This window comes from Triplophysa dalaica, chromosome 16 (assembly GCF_015846415.1).
Source record: "Triplophysa dalaica isolate WHDGS20190420 chromosome 16, ASM1584641v1, whole genome shotgun sequence".
Classification (NCBI taxonomy): domain Eukaryota; kingdom Metazoa; phylum Chordata; class Actinopteri; order Cypriniformes; family Nemacheilidae; genus Triplophysa; species Triplophysa dalaica.
The window spans coordinates 10,993,249-11,016,788 of record NC_079557.1 but is presented as its reverse complement, the minus strand read 5'-3'; the positions used below and the strand labels follow the sequence as shown (position 1 = coordinate 11,016,788).

The window sequence follows — 23,540 nt, the reverse complement described above, 5'->3', positions numbered from 1 at the left end:
GATATTAAACATCTCGTGTATTAATAATATCAATAAACGTACGAATATTAATTTGGAGGGGCTTTGGATAACAACCTGTTTGCCAGAAATAGGGGATACAAAAGAAAATGAATATTTTGAAGGGTCGCCTGCCACCTATCGGAGAAACAGTGAACTTGCGATTAGTCGGTCTCTGGTGTAAAGTATGCCAAGGAATGACATCAAAGTAAAATGAACCTTTAGTGAGACATGTCTTCTCTAAAGACATATCCATGTATGTGTAAAGAAACATTTAAACTTAGATAAATATTAAATGTGATATTATCAAGACAACCAATTGCCTATTGGTTCCAAACATAAATAGCTGGCATTGTTGGATGTGTTTAGCCCTGAAGAGACATTTTCAATTCTAATATTTGTTTGTAATGTAGTAACTTTCACTTTGAGGGGGAAAAAGGGAGAAGAAACTATTATGAACATATGCATGTTGCATCGGTTTAGACGTGAAACAGCTTTAACACTTCTTTATCTTTTATTCAAAAATGTTTCTGGAGCCGCTTGTCCCGGTTTGAAACCCTCCAGTGCAATAAGCATGATGACATGTAACAGCTCAGGTAAGGATTACAGATATTTACATTTCATCAAAGTATTAAAGTTCTGCAACACATTTTTAAATGCAAAACAATATTACAGTTATTACAGTCGAGATTTTATACAACAATTCTATAAAATACACTTCTGTATTCACTATAAAATACCTTTATGGGTAAACAATTAAGTTTACTTTCACACATTTGTATTTTACAATGTTATAGAGTTATAATTTCTGAATCCGTCTTGAATCCCTGTAATTACCAAAAGCACAATATATATATATTCTACAGCACATCTATACAAACAGTTTAAAATGTTGAACAACATAAGCTTACAAGTAAAAAAATATTTAAAACACACACGATCACGTGATACTGTATGAAGGAAATTACATGACATTGTCAAAAGATGGCAGCATCGCTCAAATTGTTCCCCTACAGATTAACTGATCTCAAATACTTCTCATTACATTTTATCAACACTTATACAATGAACATAATGTGTGGTCTTTTAATGCCGTTTTTTGTCACATTTACCATACCGTAATTTAAATAATATACAAAGGGTGAGCATAAAGGATTCTTTTAACGGTGAAACAAGGACATGATGTCTTTCTTGACATCATTCAGAATGCAAGCAGAGGGATATTTCTCTCACTTCTGTTTTGGCTAGCACGCACTCTTTTCCTGTTGACAAACAAAGAGAAAAATGTCTCACATATTTGATGCATATTAAATAGTACATTAAAACTGAGCAACAAGCTACTCTTTAGACATTTCAAGGGTTCTTACCCTTGCCAAAGAAAAAGCCCGAACATCAACAGCAGAGACATCACATCAGTCGAAATCCATATCCCCATGTACAAATCTGGCATCTTCAATTTTTAAGCACACACATGCATAGACACAAAGGATACAAGTGGTGTTACATATACAGATAAGCCCGTGTCATTGGCAAAGCATGGCAGAACAGACAGTGATAGCCAAAAAGTAGGTTGGGACCTACCAGATGCCAGTCAGGATTTTTCATGTCTTTGAAGATGTGGCAGGCATTGGTGGTTACTGAAGTGACCCCGGAGCACCACAGTAATGAAAAGAGCCAACGTTCATTCACAACCCACACATTCACCGATACATTTCTTTCTCGCAGCTTACTGTGTAGTGTAAAAACAAACACACACAAATGTACGTTGAGAACAAAAACAAACATACAACTAGAAAAGCTATTATTTTTCATCTGTTAACATGCCTTGGGCTCTATATTACCTGATGTTTTTGGACAGGTTTAAACAAGCCACTCTCTAAGCAATAGACAGGAGTGGCGTGGCCCTTTAACAATGCTATTCATCAGTCAAGCTTTTCTTGTTTTATTTGACTATTTCTTCATCTTTACTGTCCGTTAAAATGACAAATGGCAAATAAATCCTAGTCATTCTCTATGAAAGCAGTCATTGGTCTCGCCTTGAAACGCAAGCATTGCTTCTATGAAATAATTGTTTGGTCTTTTTCTGAGATCGTCTGTTTTTTACAAATCAGCTTGTTATTTTATGCGCATTTCTGTTGTCTGTGTTAGAAAATAACCTGGCATGAGAATCATGACTGGCTCAAGCGTGTGAGATCATACCAACGTTAATGACTCAAGCATCATGTCTCTGCATGTAAGATGAGCTCCACTAATCCTCCAGCGCTCACCTTATTTCATGAGCACTCAGTGAACTATATTTCACATTCAGAAAGTTTCCCCCTTCCTCCTCCATGTCCGACATAATATTATACACTTGTTTGAAGCCTGGTTCAATGTTGCTCACTTTTTGCCTGTGTTGTGCAGGAAGCCACCATATCTAAAATGAATCACAAAAAGTTACCAATGTCATTTAATGATACTATGAAACCATGAATGAGTAACATACAAATTTGGCAAACCATTTAAAACAGCTTAAATTCTAATGCCGCTTGGGGCCTTTATAAAGGTATTTCTAATGTCATTTGGCAATATTCATGAAAAGAAATACAATCAAATAAATACATTTACACAAAATGACCTTTGCAGGGGAGATGCCTGATTCTTTGATGGTTTCAACTGTGTAGTAGGAGTCGCTGTCATTAAATTCTGAAAAGTTGTTCTCATTTTTCAGATCAAATATGAGGGAGATGTTATTCTCTTTGGCCAGATCTAAAAGTTCATTAAGAGATGGCACTTTCTGCTCTTTACTCTGATTCTTCTCTTCTTCTGTGAGTCTTGACACCGTCCAGAATGGATCCGTCTGGATTTGATAAATCAAAAGATTTCATTTTATTCCAAAATGTCCTGTTGATATCACAACATGTCAAACGCAAATGTGCATGTAAATGAATTGATCTGATTTTGCTCAAACGGGACGACTGAAAGTTAATTGCAAACTCGGTTAAGTTTCCTGGAAATCTCTTATCATGCAGCAGTTGCACATTTTTTCTTTTCCCCAAGAGATATAAACAACATCTGCTGCTTGATCTAGTTAAAAGGATATCAGGACATTTGAAAAATAATGTTAATGAATCTCACCTTTAAAAACCATTCACCTGCGTTTAACATCTGTAACTCTTTCCATGAGAAGCTAGTGTGTGTGCTGTTTCCTCGATCAATAAATGTATTTTTTACATCCGTCGTTCTTAGCAGGAAGTTTGACCCATGGTCATGCATAAGAAAAGGCTGCTTGTCTTCACTGAAATAAAAACAAATTCGACAGTTCTAAAACTGCAACAGAACAAAAGTCTATTGGATTTTAGGAGAAACTGTACCTGAGCTGTACATCGGTCTCGAATGCCTCCACATCACACTCTAAACTCCTCATGAAAGACATCAGAGTGTTCTCTGGAGCCAGCTGAACATATACAATAACATTCAAGTACATAAATAATGCTATGCCACTATTAAAAAATTACTTGATACTCAAATTGTATTACCAAAATTGTCTTTTCTTTGATCTATTTTACGGTTTTTGTTTGTTATTTAAACAAGATGAGGGAATTTGTACAACCTACTAAGCTACAGATCACTCCTCCACTTTCCCTGTCTGTGGAATTAATCCTCATGTGTTTGACTCGAATCATGCTAACTGAAGATAGGTAGCCACTCAGTTTGCATTTCTAAATGGCGACTACACATTCTTTGAAAATATTTGTAATGATTTTCGTAGTTAAAACAATGTAAACTACTTATGCTTACAAATGTTCCTAGATTCATGAGAAAACCAACATGATGATGAATCACGGCACTCCAAGTTAATACCTTACATCTGCCGTAAAGATGGCATCATTCCAAAATGGATTGAGAAACTACAGCAAATAATTAAGTCTTAAATAAGCCTGGGGCATGTCACATTCATCTTGCCCTTCAACAACAAACTGACTGAGCAAACAGCGTTTGATTAGAGAACATGCTTCATGTTTTAACAAAGGGGAGGATATTAATAAACTAAAGGCAATTTAGCATACCATAGGAGCACCACGGTGTCCGACAAGGGCAGGCTTTGGGGGAAGATTATTGGTAATGCATGGAGAGCAGATCACAAGAGGACACAGAAACACAGCAGCCGACACGATCAGGAAGGACATCATTATAAAGAACTTACAAGCTAATAGACAAAAAAAACAAGATTTACAATAGAAACGGCACAACGGACAATAGAAATCCCTAAAATATATATCCAACACTGCTTTTAACTTAAGCAATTTTATTAATATAATTTATAATTGCTTTCATTAATATTTTTTGGTTAGTGGTTCATATTTTTGTCTTGACATATGTGACCCTATATCAAAAAAACAAATCTTAAGTAGCACGGGAACATTTTTGGGTCAAAAATATAAAATTTTCTTTTATGCCAAAAATCATTAGGATATTAAGTAAAGATCATGTTCCATGAAGATATTTTGTACATTGCCTACCTTAAATATATAAAAACTTTATTTTTGTGAGTGGATGGCCTGCCACAGTGCCTCTGGTTAACAACTTCTTAGGCAATTTTCTCAATATTTATTTTTTTTGTACTCTCAGATTCCAGAGTTTTAAACGTTTGTATCTCAGCCAGATATCGTCATATTCCAGCAACTCATACATCAATAGAAAGCTTATTCATCTTTCATATTATGTAAATCTCAATTTCGAAAATTGACCCATAAGACTGGTTTTGTTGTCCAGGGTCACAGGGCAATACTGACCAGCCGCTTTGGCTCTGTGATAACTTTGAAAGACAAGCCAGCTGATCAGAGTCAAAGCCACCACGGCGCCCAGCTGCAGGAAAGGAGCAGTGGCCTGTTATAACCAAAGAAAGAGAGTATTAGAAAAGATACATCCGGAAAATAGTCACATCGCTTCACTTTTTCCACATTTTGTTATGCTACAGCCTTATTCCAAAATGGATTAAATTCATTATTTTCCTCAGAATTTTACAAAAAATACCCCATAATGACAATGTGAAAGAAGTTTGTTTGAAATCTTTGCAAATGTATTAAAAATAAAAAAGTAAAAAGCACATGTACATAAGAATTCACACTCTTTGCCATGACACTCAAAATTGAGCTCCCAGTGATCTTCCTTGTGATGTTTCTACAACTTGATTGGAGTCCACGTGCGGTAAATTCAGTTGATTGGACATGATTTGGAAAGGCACACACCTGTATATAAGGCCCCACAGTGAACAGTGCATGTCAGACCAAAGTATGAGTGAGAATCCTAATATACTGATCCAAAGAATGCCTGGCGGTGACGTACTGGATGAAGATTTCACCATTTATGAGTTGAAACAGGCACTGCAGGGGTTAGCCAAACATCCCAAGGGAAAGACGACAACTGTTATGAAATGATAAAACACTTTCCATATGTGTCCCTGGGTGTTATTGTACAGGTTGTCGATAAGGTATGGGAACTAGGTAAACTTCCTTATTCATGGAAGCATGGAGTGATCATTCCTATCGTTAAACCCGGTAAAAAGCTTTCTCCAGCCACTAGTGACCGGCAAACTTGTGTAAATTAATGGAAAGAATGGTGGTGGCCAGGTTAAATTATACAATAGAAAAGGAGAGCATTCTTTCCCCTCAAAGCGGTTTCAGAAAAGGACGAAATACTATGGACTCATGTTTACAATCAGATATCAGAAAGGTAATAGTGAATAAAGAGGTGCTTATTGAAGTGTTCTGTGATATGGAGAAGGCTTAAGACATGCTATCGAGAGAGGGGCTTCGAATTAAGTTAGATAGGATGGGCATTAGGGGGAAAATGTATAATAGGATAATGGATTTTTTACTCAATAGAACTACTCAAGTGAGGGTTGGGACAAGCTATTCCAGGACTTATACTATTGATAATGGAACACCACAATGTAGTGTGTGTAGCCCAGTATTATTTAATATCATGATTAATGATATATTTTCAAAAGTTGGACACGGTATTGGTAAATCTCTGTATGCAGATGACGGTGCTCTGTGGAAAAGAGGAAGAAATGGCCCATGTGGTAAGCTGTATGCAGAAGGAAATCAAAGAAGTGGGCTAACAACTGGAGCTTTAGGAGGTCTGTAGAGAAAACAAAAATATTGTGTTTTTTAAAGAAAAAGAAATGACCAGGTATTGAACTCAAACTATATGAAAAGGTATTAGCGCAGGTCTCAGAAATTAGGTTTTTAGGGGTCTGGTTGGATTCAAGACTAACGTTTGCAGCTCACATCAAGAAAATAGTAGAGAAATGTAAAAAAGGAGTTAACGTTCTCCGGTGTCTTGCAGGAGTAGTGCAACTTGTTACTCTCTGAAGAGAATATACTGTGCAATGATAAGGCCAATTATAGACTATGGTGGCATAGTGTACAGCTCAGCAGCGTCATACCTACTAAAGAAAGTGAATGGAGCACAATCTCGGGCACTGAGAATAGCAGGTGGAGCATATATAACGTCTCCGATTTCAGCCTTGCAGGTTGAAATGGCAGAAATGCCTTTAGAAATCCGCAGAACCAAACTGAAAAGGGTAAACTGGTGCTCTTTAATTGGACACATAGATTTTCATCCAGTTAAGGAAGTGTTAAGAGAATGTTGGGAGCATGAGTATACTCGTTTTAATAGTTTTGGGTGGAATGGGGATAAAGATGCAAAGGATATAAGTATAGATGGTATTGTCATGAGAAATACGGTAGTCCCGTCATTAATACCCCCTTGGTTATACAGAATGCTTTGGGTGGATTTCCAATTGAAACGCATAAAGAATGATAAAAACAGGTGTTTAGCTTTGGAAGTAGCAGTGAACAATTATTTGAACCAGAAGTATAATGATAGTGTCCAGATAAATTCTTACGGCTCCAAAAATCCAGAAGCAGGAAATACAGCACCAGCTATATATATATACCTCATATGGGTCATAACATTGTTAAAAGGCTCTCCAATGATGTTTCAGTATTTACAACGGAACTAGTGCCAATATTAATGGCAATTTGGTGGGTGGAAGAATCAAATATCCAAAATGTAGTCATATGCTTTGAATCTTTATCAGTATTGTGCAGTTTAAAAAGTGGTAAATCAGACGCTAGACAAGACATCCTATATGACATGTTACAGATCCTACACAGAATTAATCCGCTAGATACATATATATGTGACCCTGCATCACAAAACCAGTCTTAAGTAGCACGGTAACATTTTAGGTAAAAGCCAAAAATACATTGTATGGGTCAAAATTATTGATTTTTCTTTTATGACCAAAATCATTAGGATATTAAGTAAAGATATAGAGATAGAGATATTTTGTAAATTTCCTATCCTAAATATATAAAAACTTTAGATTTTTAGAGTAGATTGCCTGCTATAGTATGGAGGACCAGGAGAGTCATGTGTAAAGTAATAAAGCATTTAATTGTTTACAGTTTTTCTCAATTGTTTACACACAAATTCTGGTACTTCAGACACAATGACCACAACATGTAACTCATTCACCAACCCCCTGAACCAATTCTGCTAAACTACAAGCACAGTTCCTGCTTTACACTCAAATTGCAGTTCTATAAAACACTTTTTTCAAAACACTACACACAATTCTCTGCTTTTGGCACAATTTTCATGCAGAAAATATCTTGTTTTCACAAGGAACACACTGCCATTCAAATATGCACACTGACTCATCACAAGGGCAAACACCCGTCACACAGTTTTACAATTAGCAATCAGAGCTTTAGCATAAAAAGGCAACAGGTGAGCTCTTCTGTTTTGGAGCAATGGATGCCAACATTGGAAACAGAGGCAGAGCCAGAGGAGTGAGAGTTAGAGGAGGAGGACGGGGAGGACGAGGACGGGGAGGACGAGGAGGACGAGGAAGGCCAAGGACTGTAATCTCTGATGAGATCCGAGCCACTTTGGTTGATCATGTGGTCAACCATGGTCTAACAATGAGGGAGGCTGGGCAAAGAGTACAGCCACATTTGAGCAGGTTCACTGTAGCATCCATCATCCGGACTTTCCGAAATGAGAATAGGTAAGAAATCTACTCTCACTAGAAAATTGCAGTACTGCAAATCAATACAGTACTCAATGAGTACTGTTCTGTAGGACTGTAAAAATTCTGCAAATTATGTTTTAAGTATTTAGGAAATGTATACCTACATTGTATTTACAGTATTTTACTATTTGTTTGGCAGAACTGAAAGATTACCAACACAAGGTGGTCGGGAACGTGTTCTGTCTCCTGAACAGGAAACTGAAATCATAAACATGGTCCTAGAAAACAACGCCATAACATTACGGCAAATACAAAGAAAAATAATAGAAAACAATGACATGTTTCAAAATATTGATAGGGTAAGCTTATCAACACTTGACCGTGCCTTGCGCAGAAATCATCTCAGGATGAAGCAGGTCTACAGAGTGCCATTTGAACGCAATTCAGAGAGAGTCAAAGAATTGCGATATAACTATGTGCAAGTGAGTCCCACAATTGATGCATACTCTCAACACTGTATACAGTAAATTATACATATTTCAATATTGTAATCATAATGATTGTGCTTCACAATATTGACCACTCCGTGTCTATTTCTGAAATTGTCATGTGTGTTTCAGAGAGTCCTTGAGCTAGAGGTGGCTGCAGTGGAGCACCAGTTCATCTTCATTGATGAGGTTGGGTTCAACCTCACAAAAAGACGAAAGAGGGGAAGGAATATCATCGGCCAGCGTGCCATTGTTGAAGTCCCTGGCCAGCGCGGAGGGAACATCACAATGTGTGCAGCGATTACCCACCACGGCGTCATCCATCACCATGCTACCCTTGGCCCCTACAACACCGCCCATCTGATCACATTCCTTGACACCCTACACAACACACTCATTCCACCAGATCAGGTAGATGGCCCAGAGCAGCTCAGGTACGTTGTTATTTGGGACAACGTAAGTTTCCACAGGGCTGCTCTGGTTCGTAACTGGTTCACTGCCCACCCACGCTTTTTAGTTGCTTATCTCCCTCCATATTCTCCATTCCTCAATCCTATTGAGGAATTTTTTTCTGCCTGGAGATGGAAAGTGTATGACCGAAATCCACAAACGCGTATACCTCTTCTCCAAGCAATGGAGGACGCATGTGGAGATATAGCAGCTGATGCTTTCCATGGCTGGAATCGCCATGCTAGGCGATATTTCCCCCGCTGCTTGGCCAGGGAAAACATTGCTTGTGATGTGGATGAGGTGCTGTGGCCAGACCGCAACAGAAGAGAGGATGCAGCATAGTTTTTTTTGTTTGTTTTTTACTGTAACTGTATACAGTAAATTCTTCTGTTGTTTTGTATGTAGTGTATGTGCAACTTTGTGTTGGTTGGGAATGGGATGTACACTGTGTACATTGTTTTTGCGAGAAAAATAAAATAAAATTTACAGTAAAAAACAATATTATCAAATATTTTACAACACACTCATGTTTGTACTCTGTGTAGTAAGTGTAACACTGAACCAAAAAAGGCCTAATTCAATTAAGTATTTTACATTCATCATAGTGTTTTACATTGAGCACATCAGTGTTCAGCTGGTTCTTATTAATGTCTATACAAATGATGGTTTGTGTGTGTCATTTGAAAACAAAATCCCATTTTGAGAAGAAATAAGATTGTTTTGAATGTAAAGTTTCATTTTGCTGGAGAACTGAGGGGTTTTGCCCATTGTGTGTGTTTTTTTGGATTTGTGTGTAGAGTTCTGAGAATATGAGGCATGCTTTCAGAAAATGTGTGTAAACAATTGAGAAAAACTGTAATAACTAATTCTTCAATAAAAATAGGCATTAATCCATTTATTTTTAATTTCATTTTTTAATTAAAATATAAATAGGCGAATTGACAAAGTAATTTATTATATATTGTTTTAATGGGCAATAAAAAGCGTGATTGTAAAAATAATTAATAAATGAAATATTAATCTATCAATAAATACTTCAATTTAAAATGGGACTTTTAAAAATCAACATAAAACACAAAATAAATACACCATTTTAAAGCGCATTAATGAATTCCTTTATAAATAGTGGAATTTCAAAATCTATTTCAAAATGCGATTTAAAATGAGGAATAAATAATTGGATTTACAAATTAAACTAGAAATAAAAGTTTTAATCTGTCATTTAAAAGACCATTTCTTTTAGAATTTGCATTTCCATTTCCCCTCTGCATTTCACGACAATTCTTAACGTTGTCCATTTAAGAAACATGAACATAAATGAGCTTTGTGTTATACATACATACATACATGCATAATAGGCTATAAAATGTACATAAGAACATAACATTATAAATGATATGATTATAATGTACAGAGTAACCTTGTAGTCAGCAGGTCACCATATTTCACGATGCACGGTAACAGGCTAAAAAAATCTGTTACCTTCCCCTGTTTTACACAGAATATCCTTATTGTTCTCCATTCACTCTTTTGACATATAATGCTTTTTAAGACATATAATTAAAGTCCCATTTTAAATTGAAGTATTTATTGATAGATTAATATTTCATTTATTAATTATTTTTACAATCACGCTTTTTATTGCCCATTAAAACAATATATAATAAATTACTTTGTCAATTCGCCTATTTATATTTTAATTAAAAAATGAAATTAAAAATAAATGGATTAATGCCTATTTTTATTGAAGAATTAGTTATTAAACAATTAAATGCTTTATTACTTACAAATGACTCTCCTGGTCCTCCATACTATAGTGCCTCTGACAAACAAATGTAGATTTTTTCGCACTCTCAGATTCCAGAGTTTTAAAAGGTTGTGTCTCATCCATTTATTGTCTTATTGTAACAACCCATACATCGGTAGAAAGCTTTATTTTTCAGCTTTCAGATTATGTAAAAATCTCAATATGGAAAAATTTACCCATGAGACTGGTTTTATGGTCACATATTACATTTATATGGGTACCAGGTCACGTAGGAGCTGAAGGGAATGAGTCGGTGGATAAATTGGCATGGGAGAGATTGAAGAAGAATGAAGTTGATATCAAGATACCGTTAAGCAAAGCTGAAGCGAAGTGTATAATGAATAAAGCTGTTTTAAGAATATGGCAATTGAAATGTAATAAAGAGTTAAAGGGAAGACACCCAAGGCAAGGTAGGGAGTGAAAGGAGTAAATATGGAACCAGAAGAGATGACTCTATTATATCTAGGCTACATATTGGGCACACAAGACTAAACCAACATTTGCACATGATAGGGAAAAGTGAGACAAGCGGGTGTGAGCACTGTGGGTTGACAGAAACAGTGGAGCATGTGTTAATATATTGTGAGGCATATAGTAGTGAGAGAGAGCTCAATTTGTCGAAGAACTCAAAGAATTGAAAGTCAAACTAACAATTAAAGAATTATTTCAGGTTGCACAGAATGAATCTAAAATATACCCTATTTTATTAAGGTTTCTGAGAGAGTCACGTTTTTACAAAGAATTTAAGGTTGTAAAGATTATTAAGTATTGTAGTATTTTCTACTTCCTCCTCCTTAGTCTTCACACTCCATCCCAGTAGGTGGCGGATATGAACCAAAAGCTGGTTTGCCAACCCCTATTAAACAAAAGAAAGTAAGTGCATGTCAGAGCACAAACCAAGCCATGAAGTCCAAGGAACTGTCTTCAGACCGCCGTGACAGGATTGTATCGGGGCACAGATCTGGGGAAGGGTACAGAAAAATTTCTGCGGCATTGAAGGTCCTAATGAGCACAGTGGCCTCCATCATCCGTAAATGGAAGAACTTTGGAACCACTCTTCCTAGAGCTGGCCGCCCAGCCAAACTGAGCGAGTTTGCCAAAAGGCACCTGAAGGACTCTCAGACCATGAGAAACTAAATTCTACGGTCTGGTGAAACAGAGATTGAACTCTTTGTCTGGAGGAAACCAGGCAACGCTCATCACCTGGCCAAATCCATCCCTACAGTGAAGCATGGGGGTGGTAGCATCATGCTGTAGGGATGTTTTCTCAGAGACAAGAACTGGGAGACTAGTCAGGATCGTGGGAAAGATGAATGCAACAATGTACAGAGATGTCCTCGATGAAAACCTGCTCTGGACCCCGCGAAGGTTCATCTTCCAACAGGACAATGACCCTAAGCACACAGCCAAGATAAAGGAGTGGTGTGATGTAGAGCCTTAGCAAGTTAGAGGTAAATGTAAACAAACCAAACTGTTTTGAAAGATCTTTATTTTGGTAATTCTTTCTGAGAAACGGTTACATGAAAGGTGCACATTCCATGTTGACCGTTTCTAGATTGGATAAATAATGTGTGTGTATTAATGTTTTGTGTTTCTTTGTCTTACCGGTGCTGGTTGTTAACTAGTAGGAGGGTTTGCAACCAGGAAACCGACCTTGTCATCCTGGAGGGGCGGAGTTGGTCATTAAGAATATTGGGACTAAAATTCATTGATGAATGTATCTTTGATGAATTTAAGGTTGTATAATGTATTGTTAACACTAAAGGTTATTAAAGAAGTTGTTTGAAAGCTTATGGACCCTCTCTAGCTTTATGAATGTTAGTTAAGTAACTAAAGAGGGGTTACCATTGGCTAATTTGAAAATGGAAGGAGGAGTTAAAAGCTATAAAAGAACGAAGAGCTGGGCTGAACGGGGGAAAAAGGTGTATGTTGGACTAGTAGCCAACTTGTTGAGAGTTCTTTTTGTTTTCTTTTTGGTTTGTTTCTGGTGAACTTCTGTTTGTTGGGACATGATCCTTGTACTAACTTGATTGAAACTCTAAGTAAAGACATTTCTCTTTGAAGAATGCTGGAGTCCTTGCCTACTTTACTATTTACTGCCACTGCCTCGGCTACCTTATCACAATTGGTGTCAGAAGTGGGATTTGGAGTCTTCAAGGAGTAATTGGCAGTAGAAGAGGAGAAGAGGAGGAGGAGGAAAAGCAAGCAGGAGATCTGGATGTGGAGGTGGAGGCATCAGAGGGAGCCATGACCGACTTGTTTCAAGTGGTGGAGATGCAAGAACCGGTAGTGAGACCAAAGACTGGTAAATTCGGTACACCTCGAGAAAGTGCGGAAAGAGTTCCGGGAGGTCAAGATTTCCTTTCAGAAATAAGACAATTCATGACACAACAACAAAGAAATGAAAAGATATTGTTTGATGAATTAAAGGGGCTAAAGGCTACTATTTGTCAAAAACCTCAGACGGAGTGGGAGTCTGAGGAACAGGTCAGACAACCTACTCACCATCATCCTTTACCAACGCCTAGAAGCCTAGGACAGTCTGTAGAAGGAGCAATGTTGTTTCCAGAACTTCCTCAGAATCAGCTTCAAGATCATGTGCCGGTTATATCACCACAACCTGTAGCATCATTCCGACGCTATCATGAGCCAAGAATTCCTGATTTTGTGGAAGGGGAAGATGTGGAAAGTTTCTTCGTACGCTTTGAACGCATCGCTAGGACCTGGGGCTGGCAAGGTGACGAATGGGCAGCACGAGTGGTAACTCTGTTGACGGGTAAAGCTTTGGAGGCCTATGCTAGCATGGACGAACAGCGTTCTGGTTCTTATGAGGATATCAAGGCAGCAGTGTTGGCCAAGTACAACGTGACTGAGGAGACGTATCGACTGCGGTTCAGGAGTCTGATCGTGCCAACTGGAGAGAGTGTAAGGGAAACCTACAATCGCATTAAAGGGCTGTATCAGAGATGGATGCGACCGGAAGTAAAAGATAAGCAACAGCTAGGCGAGACTATCATACTGGAACAGTATTTGAGAGTGTTGCGTCCAGATGTGAGAGTCTGGGTAAAGGAGAATCAACCTCAGACTGGGGAAGAAGCTGCAAAGCTGGCAGAGAGATATATGGCAGCACATCGAGATCTACCACGGATCAATAAAGGTACTGTGGGTAGGGGTAGATATGAGGAACCTGTTGATAACACTGTGACGGTGTCGGACAAACATTCTAATACCACTCTGATTTGTTTCTATTGTCAACAACCAGGACATAAGGCTTCCTTCTGTCCGTTTAAGAAAACTAAGGTGACTAAAATGTGCTATGTTCCCAGGAAGGAAGACTGTGATGTACCAACCAAACGTATAGAGACACATAGTCATCGTGTCAGGGTAATTGTTAATGGTCAGTCCGCTCAGGCGCTGATTGACACAGGTAGTACTCAAACTCTGGTTAAATCTGAATTGCTGAGTTCTGAAATGTTAAACTATGGTGATACTGTATGTTTAGGCTGTGTACACGGGGATGAACAGACATACCCAACTGCAGTTGTTTCTATGGTAATTGATGAACAAGCATACCTGTTACGAGTGGGAGTAGTTGAGAAATTATCTCATGACGTGGTGATAGGGGAAGATTTTCCTGGTTTCACTGAATTGGTGGAGGCAACTTCCAAATTGTGTGCCGTAGTCACACGTTCCCAGACTAAAGGGTTACAACCTCTTCCTACAGCAGAGGCTGAATTGTTTGGTACTGTGGGGAGGGATAAAAAAAGTAAAAGACAGAAAAGACAAGAAAAACATATGGGGAAAGATAGGGTCCTGAATTTGTGCAAACCTTCTGACCCTGGGTTGGAACTAACTGATTCTCGTTGGCAAATTCCTGAAAACTTTAGGGAATTACAGAAAAATGATCCTTCCTTACAGCCCTTGTTCCAGAAACTGTGTGAGGTAGAGGGTAAACCTGTGGGTGAACCAAAATTTGGTGGGGATAGGTACATTGTAACGGATGATCTTTTGTACCTCGATGATATCGAAAATCCTAGGTTAGTGGTCCCGAAAGAACTGCATCAGATGATTTTACATCTGGGGCATACCATACCTTGGTCAGGACATTTAGGTCAACAGAAGACTTATGAGCGGATAAGTCAGAGGTTTTTTTGGCCAAAAATGTACCAAGATGTGCAAGAATTTTGTAAAACATGTTATGAATGTCAAATGGTAGCACCTGTTCGAAAAGCAAACCGAAGTTACTTACAACCCATGCCCATTATTGGGACCCCATTTGAACGCATAGGGATGGATGTTATAGGTCCGTTAGTGAGAAGTAGTACGGGTCACCAATTTGCATTGGTAATATGTGACTATGCTACCAGGTATCCAGAGGTGTACCCTTTGCGTTCAGTGAAGGTTAAACACATTGTAAGATGTTTGGTTGATTTGATATCGAGAGTTGGTGTTCCCTCTGAAATTATCACAGATCAAGGGACTAACTTTATGGCCAAACTAACGAAACTTATGTATCAACAATTGGGTATCAAGGGGATTAGAACGACGCCATTCCATCCTCAAACTGATGGTCTGGTAGAACGTTTTAACGGTACATTAAAGAGCATGATTAAGAAGTTTGTTGATGAATCTGGGAGGGATTGGGATAAATGGCTTCCTTATCTTCTCTTTGCATATCGAGAGGTTCCTCAATGCTCAACCGATTTCTCTCCTTTTGAACTTTTGTTTGGCAGGCAAGTGCGTGGTCCCCTGGACGTGCTCAAAGAGTCGTGGACCGCAGAGAAACCAGCCCAGTGCAGTATAGCTTCTTACATCTTGCAGATGCGAGACAAGTTGGAGAACTACAGGACTCTGGCCAAGGAGAATTTACGTGCAGCCCAACAGAAACAAAAGGGATGGTATGATGTGCATGCGCGTGAGAGGAACTTGAAACCTGGACAGAAAGTTCTGGTACTGCTACCATCAGGTACAAATAAATTGTTAGCCAAGTGGCAAGGTCCGTATGTGGTCACACGAAAACTGAGTCCATCAACATATGAGATTTTGTGCCCTGAAAGGAGGCAACCAAGACAAGTGCTACATGTGAATCTCTTAAAGGAATTCAGGGAGAAACTGACAGAGTGTGAACCCAAAGATCTTCCAGATCGTAAAGACCAAGTGATGATGGTGAGGGAAGTAGTGGAGGAAGAGGAGGAAACCGATATGGAGCCAGTTCGGACGTTCCACGAGGTTTTGGGAGATTTCTCACACTTGAACATCCCTCGTCGATCACAACTAACGGAGATGGTCCAGTCTTTTTCTACTCTTTTTCAGGAGAGACCTGGTCGGACTGAGGTTCTTACGCACAACATCGTCTTGAAAGACAATACTCCGGTCCGACAAAAACCTTACAGAGTTCCAGAATCTATGGTGGAAAAGTTAAAGAATGAGATCAAGATCATGTTGGAAATGGGGATCATTGAACCGTCCAATAGTGAGTGGTCAAGTCCTATATTACTGGTTCCGAAAAAAGATGGAGGAGTTAGGTTTTGTACTGACTTTAGAAAGCTAAATAGCGTGTCTTGTTTTGACTCCTATCCAATGCCCCGTATCGATGAATTGATTGAGAGACTGGGTAAAGCAACGTATATGACGACGCTGGACCTATGCAAAGGATATTGGCAAGTGCCCTTAGATCCTTCTTGCAAAACCCTTACTGCATTTCGATCTCCCATTGGGTTATATCAGTATACAGTTATGCCCTTTGGTTTACATGGAGCTCCAGCTACGTTCCAGAGATTGATGGATCGCGTGTTGGCAGGATGTGAGCAGTATGCAGCTGCTTATTTGGACGATGTGGTGGTATACAGTGGGTCATGGCAAGAACATCTGCAACATCTTACTGGTGTTCTGAATAAGCTTCAAGAGGCTGGACTCACAATTAACACCTCTAAATGTTCTTGGGCTCAGACGGAAGTAAGGTACTTGGGGTACTTGTTAGGATGTGGACAAATTCGACCACAGGTGGAGAAGCTAAAGGCCATTCGAAGCATTGCACGGCCTCAAACCAAGAAGCAAGTGAGGTCCTTTTTGGGGCTAATCGGTTGGTATAGACGATTTATTCCGCATTTTGCAACTATAGCTACTCCACTAACTAACTGTACCAAGAAGTGTCCCTCTAAATTCTGTTGGACCAATGAATGTGAACATGCCTTTACATCTCTGAAAGATTTGTTGTGCCAGGAACCGGTATTGAAGAGCCCTGACTTCTCGAAGAAATTTACTGTACAGGTAGATGCCTCGGATGTCGGACTAGGAGCTGTACTAGTTCAAGGAGAGTCTTCGGAGGAAAAGCCATTGCTGTTTTTGAGCAGAAAACTCTTTGAAAGAGAACAACGGTACTCCACTGTTGAAAAGGAGGGCCTAGCCATTAAGTGGGCAGTGGACTCTTTGCGCTACTATTTACTTGGACGGGAGTTCACTCTACGAACGGATCATCGAGCCCTGAAGTGGATGCAGACTATGCAGAATAGCAATTCAAGAATACTGCGCTGGTGTCTGACTCTGCAGCCATATAGGTTTACGATTGAGCACTGTCCAGGTAAAAAGAATTTAATAGCTGATTATTTATCCCGCTTGCCTAATTCAGATCATCCGGAGGAGGTGAAAGGGAGAAATGTGATGTAGAGCCTTTGCAAGTTAGAGGTAAATGTAAACAAACCAAACTGTTTTGAAAGATCTTTATTTTGGTAATTCTTTCTGAGAAACGGTTACATGAAAGGTGCACATTCCATGTTGACCGTTTCTAGATTGGATAAATAATGTGTGTGTATTAATGTTTTGTGTTTCTTTGTCTTACCGGTGCTGGTTGTTAACTAGTAGGAGGGTTTGCAACCAGGAAACCGACCTTGTCATCCTGGAGGGGCGGAGTTGGTCATTAAGAATATTGGGACTAAAATTCATTGATGAATGTATCTTTGATGAATTTAAGGTTGTATAATGTATTGTTAACACTAAAGGTTATTAAAGAAGTTGTTTGAAAGCTTATGGACCCTCTCTAGCTTTATGAATGTTAGTTAAGTAACTAAAGAGGGGTTACCATTGGCTAATTTGAAAATGGAAGGAGGAGTTAAAAGCTATAAAAGAACAAAGAGCTGGGCTGAACGGGGGAAAAAGGTGTATGTTGGACTAGTAGCCAACTTGTTGAGAGTTCTTTTTGTTTTCTTTTTGGTTTGTTTCTGGTGAACTTCTGTTTGTTGGGACATGATCCTTGTACTAACTTGATTGAAACTCTAAGTAAAGACATTTCTCTTTGAAGAATGCTGGAGTCCTTGCCTACTTTCCTATTTACTGCCACTGCCTCGGCTACCTTATCACAAGTGGCAACAGGACAACTCTTTGAATGTCCTTGACTTGAACCTGATTGAAAATCTGTGTAGAGATCTGAAAATGGCTGTGCACCGACACTCCCCATCCAATCTGATGGAGCTTGAGAGGACATGCAAAGAAGAATGTGAGAAACTGCCCAAAAATAGGTGTGACAAGCTTGTAGCATCATACTCAAAAAGCCTTGAGGCTGTAATTGGTGCCAAAGGTCCTTCAACAAAGTATTGAGAGGCTCTGAATACTTATGTACATATGCTTTTTTCGTTTTTCGTTTAATTTTTAATAAATAAAAAATTTCACACAAACTACGTTCACGTTGTCATGGATTGTTTGTAGAATTGAGAAAAATAATGAATTGAATCCATTTTGGAATAAGGCTGTAACATAACAAAATGTGGAAAAAGTGAAGCGCTGTGAATGCTTTACGGATGCACTGTATGTACAACAATAACATTGTATGAAAAGCTGAGTTTCTCACTGAAAAAAATTTAACTTGCAAAATGTTCTCCCTACAAAGATAAATAAGTAACTTGAACATAGAATTTTTTGGTCAAATTAGGAGACGAGATGTTTCTTATTTGTTCAAAGATTATTGTTTGTTCTTGCTGTCTTAATTTATGCTTTACTATTGTCGTTACAGTTAGTTATCTGTTGTGTTTTGAGTTTTTTTTAATGAATGATGGTTTTTGATTGTTAACATGGTTGAGATTTGTGTGTTCAATGTTGAGGTGTAAGTGTTTCTACTTCCTACCTGAAATGACATTTCAACGCTATGCCACTCCTCTTTCCATTTAACACTAAATCCAGCTGTACCCAGGGTGACTATGAGGAGACCCAAAGACAGTAACACCTGGTGAGAATATAGAGACACAGAAACAGCATTCAGTACCATGCCTGCCAAGAATGTCCCAAATGCTGCCCATAACCTCTTCCACTCAACATTCTAAATAAAAAACCCAAAAAATTATAACAATTTGACAATCATTTTGACAACATTTACTCTTAAGGGTTTGATATACAGTTATATTCATAATAGTGAAAGAATTACTTGATATATGACTCATCTGTGCTTTTTGTGAAGTAAATTTGAAACTGAAAACTATTTGTTAGATTGTCACAAGGGGAGTTGTGGCAAGATGAATCCAGACCTTATTGTGTATTACTGGTACGTTTAGTTCTTCAACTTTTATGTGATGATGCAATATGGGATCCACCAAGGGTTCATGGGAGGTGGAGTTGAAGAGGTTAAAATCATAACAAATAATCAAAATTTATCCAGTTTTTATCAGTTTTCGTATGTCATATTGAAAAATTTTACCTCCATATTTGGGAATTTTATTTTATGTCATAATTATTAGTCTCTCTTTATGTTTTTCACTGGGTTTTGCAAATATCTAACCAATTAAAGGTATAACTGCTTGTCAACTTTGACAACAAAGTATTTAATCATTTAAAAAGTACAAGTTTTTCCATTTCATGAAAGTTATTTTGGACGTACAAAGTTTCGAAAGGACAGAGATTATTTACTTAACTTTAGCTACTTCTAGCTCATAAAAAACGTAAAACTTTTCTAGAGTTTTATTTGTCAATCTCACAGTATTAACAAAAATGCATCATGAATTCTGAATTCTGTCAATTTAAAATGATTGCCATGTACCTTATGGAGGCAGTGTAAAACCAAAGGTTCTCTGATTGCAAAATGTATTAATCCAAATACCTGTAATAAACGAAAATTAGTTTTTTAAACAAACCATTGCGTAAAATCATTACCAACAGATCTATCCTAATGTGTGTTGAAATTCTTTCGTATTACCAGTAAGAGGAGGCAGTATGTGGCTACCACAGCAGAGGTGACCATCATTATCATATACCAGTTCACCCATGTTTTTAATTTTGTGAAGATAAACCTACAAAGGGAAATTTAGTCAGTTTTGTCAGTGTAATAATTTCAATTATTATAATTTAAATACATTAAAATTATAGCCCAAATAGTGAAAAAACAATTTATAAGCCACTTCAGTTTTGACTTTATTCACATATTGTGGTTATTCAATTAATTCTATTTTAAGTGATCCCAAAAAAGTGACAACATCAACAATTGTTATATTAACTAGAAAATCGATTTTTTTTAAATCTGCGAATCGATAAGAATCGCTAGAGGACTGAATCGCGATTCATATGTGAATCGATTTTTTCACTAATAAAAAAAGTACATTTAGAAACACTAAAATACATGTTGGAGTGGCCTCTTTTTCCCATGGCTGCGTGCTCACCAGTTTAGATCACTGTGGTCGTTGAAAGCAATAAAGCAAACATAAATCCAACTCAGTGCAAGTATGGACACAAAAGACAGAAACAGGAACCCGCAGCATGCCGTCTACAAAGAAACACAAAACAGGTTAAGTACTCACAATTCACAATTCTTTTTAGTGGTGAAAAATGGTGTGATATTGTCTGTCGCGGTCAACGATCAGCAAGCCCAATCAGCACATGCAGATTTCCTGCAATTTTGTTGGAAAATTGTTTGAAATGATGTATAAATGTTTAAGGTTAAAATATAATTTAAGAACAAACAAGCAAACGGTGCAGGAGGTGTACATATGGACCAGTCTTTCAGTCACCATACTAAGTGAACTTCCCTCGCCCCATTAACTGAGCAACTGACACTAAAGTGGTTTTGAGGAAAATGTTTACGTCTCAGTGGATGATGGAAATGGCAGGGACATGGTAAAGGGAATTTCAGACAGAAGGCATTTTGTGGCTTTCCGTGAGGCCGCCGTTTTTTTCAACAAGTTGGAACTCAGCACTACACAACAAAGAAGTTTAGAACATCTTTCTTTCAACACTCAGCCTGTTTGGGTGTGATTCTTTAAAGTCAGGTCACATATGACGGCCTCAAGGTACTGGAGCAATGCCATGTCTCCTCACGCTTTGTTTCGTTTACTTATGCAGATATGCAAACGAAAGCCAATCTCCTAACCAACTGATCATAACTACCAGTCCATCCCACACAAGGTTTTCAGGAATAATGAATAGTGCCGTAATTGTTTCTGACATGAATTAAAAGAATATTCATGCTTCTGATGAACATACTTTTCTGCCTGTCACCATCATCAGCCTCCACAAGCAAAAGCTTTGTCCATTAAGGAGACATTCAACAACAACCATCGTCTGTGATTCTGTTCTACATTTATTAGTCACGGTAAACGATTCTCTTGCACTTAAATGTTTCGCCCTATGCTGAACAAAGCAAAAATGTTTTAAAATGATAGCAAAGACGTCTGCAATGCATGCATAGAGAGGCTATAAATGAGCAATTACATTTGTTTATTTAGCTGACTAATAATGTGGAAGATGCAAACGTGGCATAAGGGTTCACGGGCCAACATCCTACTGTAACAGGTCCATCATTCTTATCAACCAATCAGATTTTAGTATTAAACTCAAGGTTATGGTTCGGGACATTTTTACAGATAAAACTTTCTCTCCAACTTTTATGAAACAAATTAGCCAAGGACTGCGTTTCTTTGAGGCATGTTGTTGTAGGACAAACAAAAGATGTGCTGTGGCGGGTCAAATATCAGTGTGTATATACAAGAGGTGAATGAAGCTCACTTTTCGTCGCGTATCACGAGAAGTGCTCCAGTGACAACTGTAGATCCCTCTGACACAGGTACGGAGGACACTGCCGTGCGAATACATTGTTTTCTTCACTATCAAATGATTCAAGTACGGATTTGTCCTGAAGGTGTTGAGGACGATTTGTACAGGTGCAGGTGTTGAGTCACTGCTTTACACCTGAAATTGAGTGGGAGGAGAGAGAGTATAATACAGGGACGGGGTTATACAAGAAAAGCTGAAACTAAAAGGAACAATTCACTGAAGAAATGTATAGTTTCATTCACAGTCGTGTTGTATTAAAGGAACATTTCACCTAAAAATAAAAAATTCTCTCATGACCTCATGTTGTTTCAAACCTGTATACATTTCTTTGTTTGGTTGAACACAAAGAAAGATATTTGGAAGAATGTTAGCAAGAGATTTCTGGTGCACCATTGACATCCATGGAAGAAGGAATTATTAAATACTTTTTGTTGCTGTTCTGTTGGACACATAATTTGATGTTTTGAAGAATTTAAGAAAACATTTACATTTAGTCATTTAGCAGACGCTTTCATCAAAAGCGACTTACAAATGAGGTTTTCAATGGAAGCAATCCCAAAAATCTCGGTTGATAACTCGAGGGTGAGTAGGCCTAATTCATTTTTGGGTAAACTATTCGTTTAAGCATGTGCTGTTTCATTTTCCAGAGGACACAAAATAAGAACCAAGCCTTCGACTCCTGAATGACGGTAAAAATTGTTATTCTGATAATCTTTTCATGATATGAACTCAACCCATTTACAAACCGGTCTGAACGCTTGATTGCATCAAAAAGACCTGTGTGAAGATTTCTTAAACATGTAATCATTTCTTTTACAAAGGAAAGAAGCCGTTTGGGTTTGGATCAACATGAGGAAATAATGACATAATTTATTCAAGCCTTCACAGACCTGACAGCATGACTTGGTTACAAATCCTTCATCAAAAAAAGCAACAGGGGAGGAAAATGGTTTCTATAGAGTTACCCCAGTAACATGACAGAGACTGAAAGAAAATGATGAACTTTATATTGTAAAAAGGCCTGTAGCACAAAACTGAAAGACAACTGGTGTTGCATCTACTTTCATAAAATATGTTCCCCAATGCCTGTGCAAATAAATGTGTAAAAAGGTTTTTTCTAACTCTCCAGTTATTTTGTCAGATTGTAAAACAAAGTCATTTGAGACCCTTACAGTTACATAAAGTGTATGGGGCCATGACATAATATATTAGGGAATATTGGACATGAAATAAAAAGCATTGAGTCCCTTTCACTTGTTTTGACAGGTTGTGCATGAACTGTAATACAATAGCAATAATGTGAAGACTCTACTCCTATCGTGACTTGTTTCTGGTTGAGTGAATGTCAAACTCATGATCAGATAAACATGTCTAAGCAGGAAACTAATAAGTATTTTAAGAGCTCAAGGCAATCCTTTTGTCAAACACACATGGAAATTTTTTTTTAGCAAAAATATTAGGAAAAAAAGGTTTACACCCACCTGAAGGAATTTATGTTTCTCATGTTCCTAAAGACAATTTTGATTTGAAGGTTCATATTTTAACATTTGAAAAAAAAACTGAATAGAAAGTCTTTAGTTTACAGAATCCCAAGTCGTAGATGTAAAGTAGCCATGAATAATGTGTCCATAATATATCCAGAAAGACAAGGAAAAACATTTATGTACAAGAATCAAAACATTTCCAACACGCCGGACATTGACATTTGGGGAAAGCTCTTCACATTTGTGAGATTGTTTTG

At 37.9% G+C, this 23,540-nt stretch overlaps 2 protein-coding genes across 2 annotated transcripts; one reads left to right on the top strand and one right to left on the bottom strand.

Annotated features, from left to right (window-relative positions):
- Nucleotides 1–492: 492 nt before the first annotated feature.
- Nucleotides 493–21,965, bottom strand: gdpd2 (glycerophosphodiester phosphodiesterase domain containing 2). Its single transcript, XM_056769714.1, has 14 exons — nucleotides 21,752–21,965; nucleotides 20,410–20,513; nucleotides 19,950–20,043; nucleotides 19,794–19,853; nucleotides 18,888–18,986; nucleotides 4,773–4,866; nucleotides 4,047–4,186; nucleotides 3,351–3,433; nucleotides 3,115–3,274; nucleotides 2,615–2,836; nucleotides 2,265–2,413; nucleotides 1,579–1,726; nucleotides 1,365–1,447; nucleotides 493–1,259 (listed from the first exon to the last, which is right to left on the bottom strand). The coding sequence occupies exons 1-14, from the start codon at nucleotides 21,836–21,838 to the stop codon at nucleotides 1,199–1,201; spliced, it is 1,584 nt and encodes a 527-aa protein (XP_056625692.1). The 5' UTR covers nucleotides 21,839–21,965; the 3' UTR covers nucleotides 493–1,198.
- Nucleotides 7,418–9,385, top strand: LOC130437989 (uncharacterized). Its single transcript, XM_056769715.1, has 2 exons — nucleotides 7,418–8,508; nucleotides 8,647–9,385. Exons 1-2 carry the CDS (start codon nucleotides 8,179–8,181, stop codon nucleotides 9,304–9,306), a joined length of 990 nt encoding a protein of 329 aa, XP_056625693.1. The 5' UTR covers nucleotides 7,418–8,178; the 3' UTR covers nucleotides 9,307–9,385.
- Nucleotides 21,966–23,540: the final 1,575 nt, after the last annotated feature.

Coding starts and splice junctions, on each gene's coding strand:
- LOC130437989 (XM_056769715.1), top strand. CDS start 8,179: ATGTATACCTACATTGTATTTACAGTATTTTACTATTTGTTTGGCAGA. Junction 8,509..8,646: donor TGCGATATAACTATGTGCAA/GTGAGTCCCACA, acceptor TGTGTGTTTCAG/AGAGTCCTTGAGCTAGAGGT.
- gdpd2 (XM_056769714.1), bottom strand. CDS start 21,838: ATGTATTCGCACGGCAGTGTCCTCCGTACCTGTGTCAGAGGGATCTAC. Junction 20,514..21,751: donor CTCGTGATACGCGACGAAAA/GTGAGCTTCATT, acceptor GTTTCTTTGTAG/ACGGCATGCTGCGGGTTCCT. Junction 3,275..3,350: donor GAGACCGATGTACAGCTCAG/GTACAGTTTCTC, acceptor TTTTTATTTCAG/TGAAGACAAGCAGCCTTTTC.